We start from the raw sequence: 11,808 nt of genomic DNA, 5'->3' as shown, positions 1-11,808 counted from the left end.
TACCCTTACTTTAGCCACTTGATTCTTTAGTTTATGCTTACATTACATAAATAACTTGTAGTTTTACTCCTCTCCCTCTTTCCTTTTCCCACTACCAAAAAAAAGTATACCAACCTCTGTGATGCAATAATAAAAGAACGGAGGAAGTATGAGTGTGTATATGGGTACTAAGCTAAACTAATATTTTCGATCATTCTCTTATATAAAACCTTCTAGGCTTATAGCTTCTAGATTTCTATTAATATTTTATACAATCCAATTCAATAACCTTTACGTATTTGGTATAAACTAAAATTTAAGTTATTTTGTTATAAATATTATTTTTGGATAAATTATTGTTGAATTAATTTCATTATTTATAATTTATTTGTTGTAAACTTTTAATTATGACGTGCCCACACCAGATTTAACCTAGTAATTAATAAATATCTTTCCTCTTAAAATTAAATTAATTAAAATTTGATATCCCCAATTTTATCATTACCCTCTACCACAACAATATTCCTTCACATAACATTTTCTGTTTTTAAGGTTGCTCACCTTGAACATTTTCTCTCTCCTCCCCTCACCTTTTTTTTTTCTTCACTCCCAAAAAAATTACAACAAAAAGAAAAATAAATTCTTTATATTTCCCCTCTTTCACCTCTTCCTTCTTTATCCCCCAAAAAATCTCCCATTTTGTCTCGTCCCCTGAAAATCCCCAATCCGAGTCCGATCAACTCGCTGCAACTCGGCAATTTCTCATCGAAATCATTATTCAATCAATGCCCATTTTCTGCAAAGTTGCGATTGTCATTACAACGGTAACATTTCATATTTGATAATATTTGATTTTTATTTTTTTTGTAGATTTTTGGTGTTTTTGGCTCTAGATAATTGTTTGGGATCGAATTAATGGAGTACAAATGATAAATATTGCATCAACATTAGGTTTTTCTATCTGGGATCTGATTCAATTGTTGGTATTATTACTTTGATCGGATTTTCAATCTAGGGTTAGGGTTTTTGTGGAGAGAGAAAAGGGGGGAGATTTGAGGAAGAAAGGGAGGTTAAGAGTGAGCCAAGATGTTGAATAAATTTATGAAACGAGGGAATCGAAAAGGGTCTAAATCAGATGATTTAGCATTTCCTCCTAGTAATCGAGGATCTGGTGTGGTGGCTTCGTCTAATGTTGTTGTTAATCATGCGTCTCGAGTTGGGGTTCCGGGTTCGGGTGGTCCGAATGCCACGCCACAGGGCGTTGGTGGTGGGAGTTTGATTGTCACGGTACCGCCTTCAGGTTCTGTTGAAGCTCTTCCTATGTTTAAAGATGTCCCGGCTGCGGAGCGCCAGAATCTGTTTTTGCGTAAGCTGCAAATCTGTTGCTATCAATTTGATTTCACTGATACATTGAAATCGGTTAGGGAAAAGGAAATTAAAAGGCAAACATTGATGGAACTTATCGAGTTTATTCAGTCGGGTTCGGGGAAGATTCATGAGACTGTGCAAGATGAGATGATTAAGATGGTGTCAATAAATATATTTAGGTGTTTACCCCCAACATCCCACGAAAATACTGGTGTTGAGGCTACAGACCCTGAAGAGGAGGAGCCATTTCTAGAGCCCTCGTGGCCACATTTGCAGCTTGTGTATGAGCTTTTGTTGAGATATGTTGTGTCCCAAGACACTGACACTAAGGTTGCTAAGCGTTACATCGATCATTCCTTTGTGTTGAAGCTACTGGATTTGTTTGATTCAGAGGATCCAAGGGAAAGGGAGTATTTGAAAACTATTCTCCACAGGATATATGGAAAGTTTATGGTGCACCGGCCGTTTATCAGGAAGGCGATTAATAACATCTTTTATCGATTCATATATGAGACTGAAAGACACAGTGGGATTGGTGAGCTTTTGGAGATTCTAGGAAGTATTATTAATGGGTTTGCTCTTCCAATGAAGGAGGAGCACAAGTTGTTTCTTGTTCGAGCTCTGATCCCACTTCATAAACCGAAGCCAGTTGGGCTATATCATCAGCAACTTTCATACTGCATCACTCAGTTTGTTGAAAAAGATTACAAGTTGGCAGATACAGTGATAAGGGGTTTGTTGAAATATTGGCCTGTTACTAATTGCCAAAAAGAAGTTCTCTTTCTTGGGGAATTAGAAGAAGTATTAGAGGCGACACAGTCTGCTGAATTCCAACGTTGTATGGTCCCACTTTTTAGACAGATAGCTCGCTGCCTTAACAGTCCTCATTTTCAGGTATGAAAAATTCCTTTTGCCTGTGTCTTGTTGTTACCCTCTCCCCTGCCACCGAAAGCTGGAAGAAAAGAATCCCTGAATTTATATGTAAATGCTTGCAATATTATTTAGCAATTTCTTTTTGTAGTGATCAATTTAATGAATAGTAGTTTGTGCTTCCCAGAATTTGCTGTGCCTTGTGGACTGAACTTTCATGCTATGAGCTTCATGTTGTTAGCTTATTGAACGGGATGCTTGCACCTTACATGGAGTCAAGTACATATGGAGAAATATGTTATTGTCCTCTTAAGAACATGTTGTTTATACGTGTCTTTGAGTTAATGGAGTCTAGCTCAAGCTAGATCTTTTATGCTACCCCCATTTTTTTAGTTGTCACCATTGATTTTTACCCTATTCATAAACTACACTTTGACTAGCATTTGTGATTTAGCAATTTCTTTTTGTAGTGATCAATTTAATGAATAGTAGTTTGTGCTTCCCAAAATTTGTTGTGGCTTGTGGATTGAACTTTCATGCTATGAGCTTCATGTTGTTAGCTTATTGAACGGGATGCTTGCACCTTACTTGGAGTCAAGTATATATGGAGAAATATGTTATTGTCCTCTTAAGAACATGTTGTTTATACGTGTCTTTGAGTTAATGGAGTCTAGCTCAAGCTAGATCTTTTATGCTACCCCCATTTTTTTTAGTTGACACCATTGATTTTTACCCTATTCATAAACTACACTTTGACTAGCATTTGTGATTTATAGCTACGACAAAACATAGTCAAGTGAGATCTTGTTTGAATCGTCTCAATGTATATTTTATTAATATCCACTTGTTATAATTTTATAATGTCAGAGAATTAAAGATAGTGGTCGTTAAAATAGTGCGTTGACAAGCGTGAAAAGAGAAAGGTGTTAACTAAATAAAAACGGAGGTAGTATCTTTTATTTTTTGACACTGATTACTTATTTATATCCTATTTTTAATCCTTATTTTGTTACTTACATAAAGAAATTTTCTTCTGTAATTTGTATCCTTAGAATAGGGTCTTTTCTTTTGAATTGGGTGTCAAGGAAGGCATGCTATATTGCTAACTTGAATTGGGTGTCGTGTCTTTTAGTCTTATAAGGTTTCTGGAGCAGTTCCGTGCCTTGCCTTCTTTTTCAGGCTTGTGAGTTTGGTGTATGATTTGTTTGTTATTGTTGATAGACATATGTTTTTTCAGTGTTGGTGTTTGTAGTATGCTCAATACATGTGCTTGATATTGCTATAGCGTTCTAGCACTCACCTTTTTTGGTTACGTATTAGAATACTTCGTACTAGATAAACTTTGGATATATGCTATATAAGAGCATATTTTACATACCCTCTGTTTGCAATTGGTTGCTCCACTTACTTTTTCAAGAATAAAAATTTGTTAAATTTTGACCGTAATTTTTAACATGATCCTTGGCTCCAATAAAAAGTGCTCGTTTTATTGTGGCGCATAGTCTTAGGATGTGTATTGGTGTTAAGCTCATTGTATATGAATCAATCAAAGCCTTAATCTTATAGTGGGGTTGGCTACATGAAATTAAAAGTGGCTCTTTAGTATAGTCATCCACAAAAATCTTCCTCCTCCACCCCTTACGATCAAATTCCTAATTCTCATGCAATTGTATATGCTTCATATCCTTTCTAACCTCTTCTAACCAAGTCATTTTTTTGTTTTCCTTTACCTCATTTGACCTTTTCATGATCCCATTATTCCACTCTTCGTGGTTGGTGCACCCTGGGTCTCCGTCTTACATGCCCAAACCAACGCAGGCAATTTTTCCTTATTTTGTCTGCAATGCCTACCACACCCACTTTCTTGCGAATAACTTCATTTCTGATTGTATCTTTTAGAGTGTTCTTGCATTCGCATCTTAACATGTGAATTTTCGTAACTTTCATCTTTTAAATGTGTTCCTTACATAAAGCAACTCTGATAATCCTATAGAATTTCCCCTTTAATGTTAAGGAATGCTTTGGTCACAAAACACTCCCGTGACCGCTCTCCATTTAAGTCACCCCGACCTAATCCTGGGGTCGCGTCTTGATAATGTCACCATTGTCCTTTAACCCCAACCTAAGATATTTAAAACACTCACTTATGGTCTTATCCTTTTCGTCCAAACTCACTTCATCATTGCTTGTCCCCTTATACGTACCAAAGCAGCATACCAAGTATTTGTTTTTACATCGACTTAGCTTAAACCCCTTAGATTTCAACCTTTGCCTCCATTGCTCCAATTTGGCATTAACCCAATCTTTAGTTTTATCCATCAAAACGATATCATCCGCAAACAACATACACCATGGGACCTTATCTTGAATTGACCAGGTTGCTTGCAATGGTTCTAAATGCAGTAACCAAGCCAATTCAAGATGAGGTCCCATGGCGTATGTTGTTTGCATATGATAAGGTTAGTGTATATTGTAATAATTTTCCAATTGAATGAGACGGAGAGAGAGAAAAAGATTGCCAGACCTAAGTTGTTTTGAGAAAAGAAACATAAGGGAAAGAAAATGTCATTGCCTACTTTAGAAATGGGCAAACTTTAGCGCTCTTAAATGGGACATAGGGACATTGATAAACTTTCAAGTGAGATCTTGTTAGATTAGTTTTGATATATATTCTCTCCGTCCCTAATATTTTGCACTATTTGACTTTCCACGGTTTCCAAGGCCCATTTTTAAACGGTTTTATCTTTATTTTTATACGTGTAAAAATTATAAAATTAGCTATTAATAAAATATACAATGACGCAAATCCAACAAGAACCCACATGAATATATTATCTCATATAGATTAAGAGTATATTAAAGTCCTAAGATTTTAAAATTTGACCTATAGTTTGGCAATAGGGCAAAAAATTAGGGACAAAGGGAGTATATATTCAGAACATCAAGTTATCAACACCTTGATAATTTTTTTCAACGTGTATATATTCAAAGGCATGAAATGATCAAAGGTGTGCAATCAAAGGGAGCATATGATTTTATCTTCCTGGATGATTTTGATTGTTTCATTTTGTTTTGTATTGCATGATACAAGATAACGTGCTTGAGAACCCATATGAAGTATATTTGCCACTTTTTTGGATGACTCTCTCATTATATGGCTGACTGTAGTTTGTTGCTCACCTGTAAAAAAGTTGACTTATTTTCTTTTATAGGCCTTTTATTCTTAGTGCATGACGCATAAAACACATTAAGGCTATAGAGCCTAGACATAAGGCTATTGGCTAAATTGCTCTCCTTGGCAAAGCAAGGCACTAATTTTTAATTTACAAGAGTCGATGGGAATATTTTTTTTTTTTTTTTTCATTTTTTTTAATGGGGAATTAATAGCTACTACCTCCGTTAACAGTTATTTGCGACAAGGGGGGTAGCACGGACTCCTAGGCAAAACTTTTAAAGGATGATTATTAAAAACTAAGGGCACTTGGTTAAGTATTAATCCTACCTTTAAAAAAACACAAAAATCCATAACCACATAAACCCAAAACCAGAACCACCAACCACCGACACAACCCAAACCGTCGGAACCCAACCACGAACCCAGCAAACCAGACAAAACCACCACAACCCAAGAAACCACCACAAAATCCGACTTAATCGAAACCACCAACATGAAACCAGATCTAAAACCACCCCCACAAAACTCACGCCACCCCTACAAACCAGATCTGAAACCCATCTCCACGAAACTTACGCCACCCCCACGAACTAGAACTGAAACCCCTAAAAACCACCCCCACGAACTCGGACCCACGAACCAGACGAACGCAATTCCATAACTTTGAACCCACGACCACACGAACCCAAATGATGAATGATTTTGATGAAATTGAAGGGTGAGAGAGATGAATGATTTTAATGAAGATGAATTATTTTGATGAAATTGAAGAAGGGGGGAGAGAGATGAATGGTTTTGATGGAAATGAATGGTGACTTGGTGAGGCTGATGAATAATTTGATTTTTTTTTTTTTTTGACGGGAATGAATGATTTGATGAAAATGAATGATTTTAGGTGAAAATGATTTACAATAATCAGATTCATTAGGTAAAGAGTTAAATTAAGTTAGTGATTTAATTAGGTGTCAAAGTTGTTTAAGTAAGGGTAATATGGTCATTAAATTGGCAAAAAGTTGCTATAAGTGGAATGAAAAATAAATGTTGCACATATTAGGTAGCAACCAAAAATGGCAAATGTTGCAAATAACCGATAACGGAGGTAGTATAAAAATTAAGAATTAGCAAGTTCTTATAATACTATGCTACCGTACCATATGCAAAGGCATGACTCTTAGGGCTTGTTGGTTCGCACGAGGAAATCGGAATGGAATGAGCAAAGGGAAAGGAGAAGAATGGAATGAAAATACCCTATTTTTGCTTTGTTGTTTGTTTTTAAAACAAAGGAATCATTCCCACCACCACATCACAACCACCACACATTTCATCTTTCTCACCCGCGTGAGCGTCGACCACCCCTCACCCTCACCCCCACCGGTTTCCCCCTCCCCTTGTTAGTGCCGGCCACCCCCACCCAGCCTTCCCCACACTCAGTCCCACCCCGACTCCTACACTCAACCCCACCTCGACTCCCACCTCAAACAACCCCCAAAAACCAGCCCCCTCCTCGAAATTACCCCTTCCCCCGTTTTCCGGCACCCCTAGCCCTAATTTCGCACCCAAAAACCCGTAAAACCCAAAAAAATCTGAAACCCTAAAACGGGTTTTCTAGTTAACGGGTTTTTGGGTGGGGATTAAAATTGGGGGGCCAAAATAAAGGGCAGGGGGGTCGTTTTTTTGGGGGTGGTTTGGGGTGGGGATGACGGTTTCGGGGGAGAGGGAGATCGGGGCTAGGGGTGGTTTTTGCCAGGAAGGGGGTGCAGCTGTGGGGCGGTGGTCTGGGCTGTTTTCCAGTGGTGTTGTAGGTGTGAGGGTGGTGTGAAGGTGGGTAGGGAAAGGGAATGGGAAAGTCTATAGGGGTGGGGAATGGAGTTGGAAGGATTTGGGGTAATGAGGAGGGTAAAGGGAATGATTAAAAGTGCTAAACAAACATCAACAAAGGGAATCGAGCTAAGCCAGTTGATTCCCATTCCCTTTCCTGATTACCCCCAACCAAACAGCCCCTTAGTTCTATGAAATACATATTGGTTGTGTTTAAATATAAGCATTACATTTTAAATGTGGAATTTCAAATTTGGAATTCCAAAATTTTGACATTATTTATAAAATTCTATGTTTGGGAAAACTTGGGAGTTTCTAATAATTTGTCTTGCACCATCTGCACTTCTTCAGTCCATTCTCTTCTTTCCTCTCCCTTCTCTTACATTGCTGACCCCTTTCAATCTTTCTCCTCCTCAATTGTTCTTCCAAAATCCCCTTTGACCCAAACAAGTGAAATCAGCTCAAACTAACCTAAATTTACATTTTTTTATTTCTCCTTCTGTATTATTCGATTATTATTAAGATTTAGGTTCATGCACTACCAATGATGCGCCTAGAGCTGCCATCCTCTCTCCTCTTAAATTGCTGCCCCATCTCAATCTGCAGTGATAGAGGAGGGGATTTTAGAGGTAGTTTTCACAGGTGAAGGTGGCGCTACAAAGATGGTTGATGTGACGGTGGTGGAAGTTGTGCAATCGTGCAGAAGGTGGGTAGGAGAGAGACAGCCGCGATTAAAGATGAAAGAGAAGAGAGAAAATGGTTTCTAAGGATCTGAAGTGCCATCAATTAAAATTGGATTTCAAATTCTATAAGTTATTCATTAAAAAACTTGGATTTGTGTCAAATCCAAATACTAATTCTTACAATTCCCAAACAAGCTATCTGGGACAATTCCTCATTTGAAATGATATGATAGTTACCAAAAAGGCCATTAAGGATATTAATAGTTTCTCATCTGTGGGCTACCTAATGCTGAAGTGGACAGAAGCACCTTACATGCAAGCATAATCCTCCCTGAGCTCTGCACCTGGGCACGTGGTTTTTTTGTACACAGTGTGGCCTCATGTGTTTTTGATTATTGTGGATCTTCTTTTTTTTTTTTTGGGTGAGACTATTGTGGATCTTCTCAGTATACACTATACTGTGGTACAACCAATTATTGTGTTTCAAACTTTCAAACCACAAGTTTTGGATAGTTCCAAATTGAGTAAGATCGACCTGGCTCTTACTTTCATATTATCTTTTTTCTTACTGATGATTTGATTGATTCTCTCTTTTCTATATTTGTATCTTTCATGGACTTAGATAGTTAGGTACCTGTATACATATTAACAAATGGGGTTTTACTAATATTAATTTATTTGGTTTTATGTCTCTTTTTGGTAGGGGGTTAGGACTTCATAGGTTTTGCAATGTGAATACTTGCTATATTGGAACTTGAGCTGGATATTCTCCAGCTTGGGGCCATATTTAACTATTGGTTCATAGTGTACAAGTTTAATGAAATGGCCTGTTCATACCTTCTTTCTTTGTATCATGTGTGTTTTGGGGCCTTCACAAAGAATATTTAGATAACAAATTTTTTCTATTTTATAATAATGATTTTTTATCCTTTTGTTTCTAATTAGTGTTAGCTTTTGTAGTTGACTTATTGATATAGCAGGTGGAGGTTTGACTAACATATGGAGTATGACTTCGGTAAATTATGTGGAATGTGTTCAGTAAATTGATACTTCGTATAATAATGTGTTAATTGAAAGAAACTCACTGGGTGTAGTTTAAAAATAAAGGAACATATTGGCTATTAGATTTGATTGGTTATGCTAATATACTGAATACACAATTTAAGATGAATCACTTGTCTGAAGTGTGGAATACACCCCAACTATGCTTAATACTTAGCAATAATGTTGTTTGTTAAACAAAGTGTATATTGCAAGGAACATTAGTGCTCACTCTTTTTCTTTGTCTCCCAATTGATTAGACAGTTGACATTTGGAAAACATAATAATGATATGATCAAGCTATTGAATTGTTGTTAAATTTTTCAAATGTGATTCTGCATTCCCTGAATAGCATGATATTTGGGGCCAGAATTGACTTTTTTCAGCTGAGATTTACTTCCTATGTTTATTTATATCTATTCTTTACTTCCAACACACCTTGGCACACTATTTGAGGTAGTGATGAAAAGGTAAGTGGATGGATTAAACAATAAAATCTAAACCGTAACAACTTAACACTTTTATTTCGGTGGCAAAATATTTCAATTAATTGGTGAGTTTACCTAGTCTAATATCTTCCTTGAAGTGCATGCCAAAGTGATGTGTTGCCATTAGATAAATACAGAGGAAGTATATTATAATATTTGAGCCCATGAACAACCCACATGTGAGCATTCTCTTGTCCCACACTAAAAACACTAAAAGGGGAGTGTAGTGGTAATGGAATCCCACATTAAAAGAATTCAAGAGTTACCACCACAATATAAGGCTAAGGGGCTACTCCCCTCATTGCCATATGGTTTTGAGGTGGAACCTCCTTGCTCTTGTAAAGTGGTGGACTTGCACTCTTCCGTGACGGGTGGGTGCGGCCCAGACCCGTGGTGGACTTGCACTCTCCCGTGACGGGTGCGGCCCAGACCCGTATTTAACATTACCAAACTGTAGTATAGTCTGTAGACTATATTACTGTCATTGTGCTATTGTCATGTTCTTTTCTTGTGTTATTCTATACTCTATAAGACTCTCATCCACTGTACAACTAATGTCTTAAAACCACACCATAAACCCGGAACAGGCTGTAACTCTACTTTTTCCTTTTTTTTTTAATCTCTGAATTATAGTGTGCTTTCCACTCCCAGGGTTAAGTGTGAATCAAAGGGCTGCTCTCTAGGGATGGCAATGGGTCGGATTTTTTATCCGCCTCCGACATCCGACTCCAATCCGACTTAAATTTCCATCCTCCTACTCTGCCCCGATCCGACTCCGACTTTAAAAGTAATTTTGACCCAATTATCAATAGCAACCAATATATAATCAACTTTAAAGAGCAATAAATTCATAAATTGAATGATAAAAAATATATAAGTACATGAAAAAGTCGGAGTCGTATCGGATAAGTCGGATTCTAAGTAGACTCCAACTCCGACCCTCATTTGACTGGAGTCCGATTTTTTAAACGGAGTCAGATCCGGATAATTATTTCTCGGATTCAGTTCAGATTTTTTTTCTTCGGATCGGATCGGACTAGGGGCGGATTCGGACTAGATTGCCATCCCTACTGCTCTCTGTTTCTTCTTTCTTACATGATTAATAGTTAATAACAATGCTCCATCGATTATTTCTATTTGTTTGTGACATTAAGTGTGTTTCTCTTTATACTTGTTACTGCAGTTCACAGCAAATGCAGATTTTTAAATCATGTCAACATACTGTTGGTGTTGCAGGTAGCAGAACGAGCACTCTTCTTATGGAACAACGAGCACATAGTTAGCTTAATTGCCCAGAACAGGACCATGATTCTACCCATCATTTTTGAAGCATTGGAAAAGAACATTCAAAGTCATTGGAACCAGGCTGTTCATGGGCTCACCGTCAACGTTCGTAAAATGTTCTTGGAAATGGATGTGGAGCTATTTGAAGAGTGCCAGAGGCAATATGAAGACAAAGTAGCCAGAGCAAAAGAGGTAGAAGAGCAGCGACAATTGACGTGGAAGAGACTAGCTGAAGTGGCAGGAGAGGATATGGTGACGGCTTGAGTGATTTAAAGGATCCTGACTTTATGTCCGTCGGTATTAAGAAGTAAAGGCGCTTGGTGGACTTTTCTTATCTCCATTTTGGTGGTATTCTTTTTGTTTTTTTCCCCCTTATCTCATATTATTTTGGCCCTTCAATATTTTTTCTTTTAATTTCTTTCTGACCACCGAAGATGTCGGGGAGATCAGCGATAAAATGTAATTTATTTTGTATCAAAAAATTTGCAGATTAAGAATGATATTGCCAAGTCTCTTCCTATAAGTGTATGTGCTCTTCTTTGCTAAAGAAACCCAAATTAGAATTACTGGTCCTGATTAAAGGTGATTTTTTTACGTAAAAGTTGGGAATGAGGATTTTTCACATCTTCAAATTCAACTGCCTGACTGCTTGTGATACATGTTGAGTTTTATTTCATAGGAAGGGATACACCACCTTATTCCGCCTTTGAGTTGAAGATTGGGACCTGATCTTTACTGTACTTTGTTACATCATGAGAAATTTTCCTTTTTTGGGTGATTCTGCTACTGAATTTCTTTCTTTATTTATTTATTTTTGCTTATTTGATTTGGTTGGATAAAGGTGTATTAAATTATCTGCAATGTTAATTCTTTAATATCATTATCACCCATTGAGATGTTCATTGTGAATCTGTGCTTTTGCGGCTCTATCTTCTTATTTGTTACAGAGAAATCTGTGTTTTCTGTACAATCAATCTTGAATATGTTGTTGCTTCGGTAGGCTCTTTGGCTGCATATGCACGGAAAAATTGTTTTTATTGTAGCTTTATGTGTACATTATTGCCTTTTTGGCAAGGAGAAGTCCACTTCAAGTAGAAAGGAG

At 37.2% G+C, this 11,808-nt stretch overlaps 1 protein-coding gene across 1 annotated transcript; it reads left to right on the top strand.

The window, feature by feature from the left end:
- The first annotated feature begins 490 nt into the window (after nucleotides 1-490).
- Nucleotides 491-11,338, top strand: LOC110719050 (serine/threonine protein phosphatase 2A 57 kDa regulatory subunit B' beta isoform-like). Its single transcript, XM_021897964.1, has 2 exons — nucleotides 491-2,241; nucleotides 10,659-11,338. Exons 1-2 carry the CDS (start codon nucleotides 1,066-1,068, stop codon nucleotides 10,968-10,970), a joined length of 1,488 nt encoding a protein of 495 aa, XP_021753656.1. The 5' UTR covers nucleotides 491-1,065; the 3' UTR covers nucleotides 10,971-11,338.
- The last annotated feature ends 470 nt before the right edge of the window (nucleotides 11,339-11,808 follow it).

This window comes from Chenopodium quinoa, unplaced genomic scaffold (assembly GCF_001683475.1).
Source record: "Chenopodium quinoa cultivar QQ74 unplaced genomic scaffold, ASM168347v1, whole genome shotgun sequence".
Classification (NCBI taxonomy): domain Eukaryota; kingdom Viridiplantae; phylum Streptophyta; class Magnoliopsida; order Caryophyllales; family Amaranthaceae; genus Chenopodium; species Chenopodium quinoa.
The sequence above is the reverse complement of the archived record's forward strand: the minus strand, read 5'-3'. Positions and strand labels throughout refer to the sequence as shown.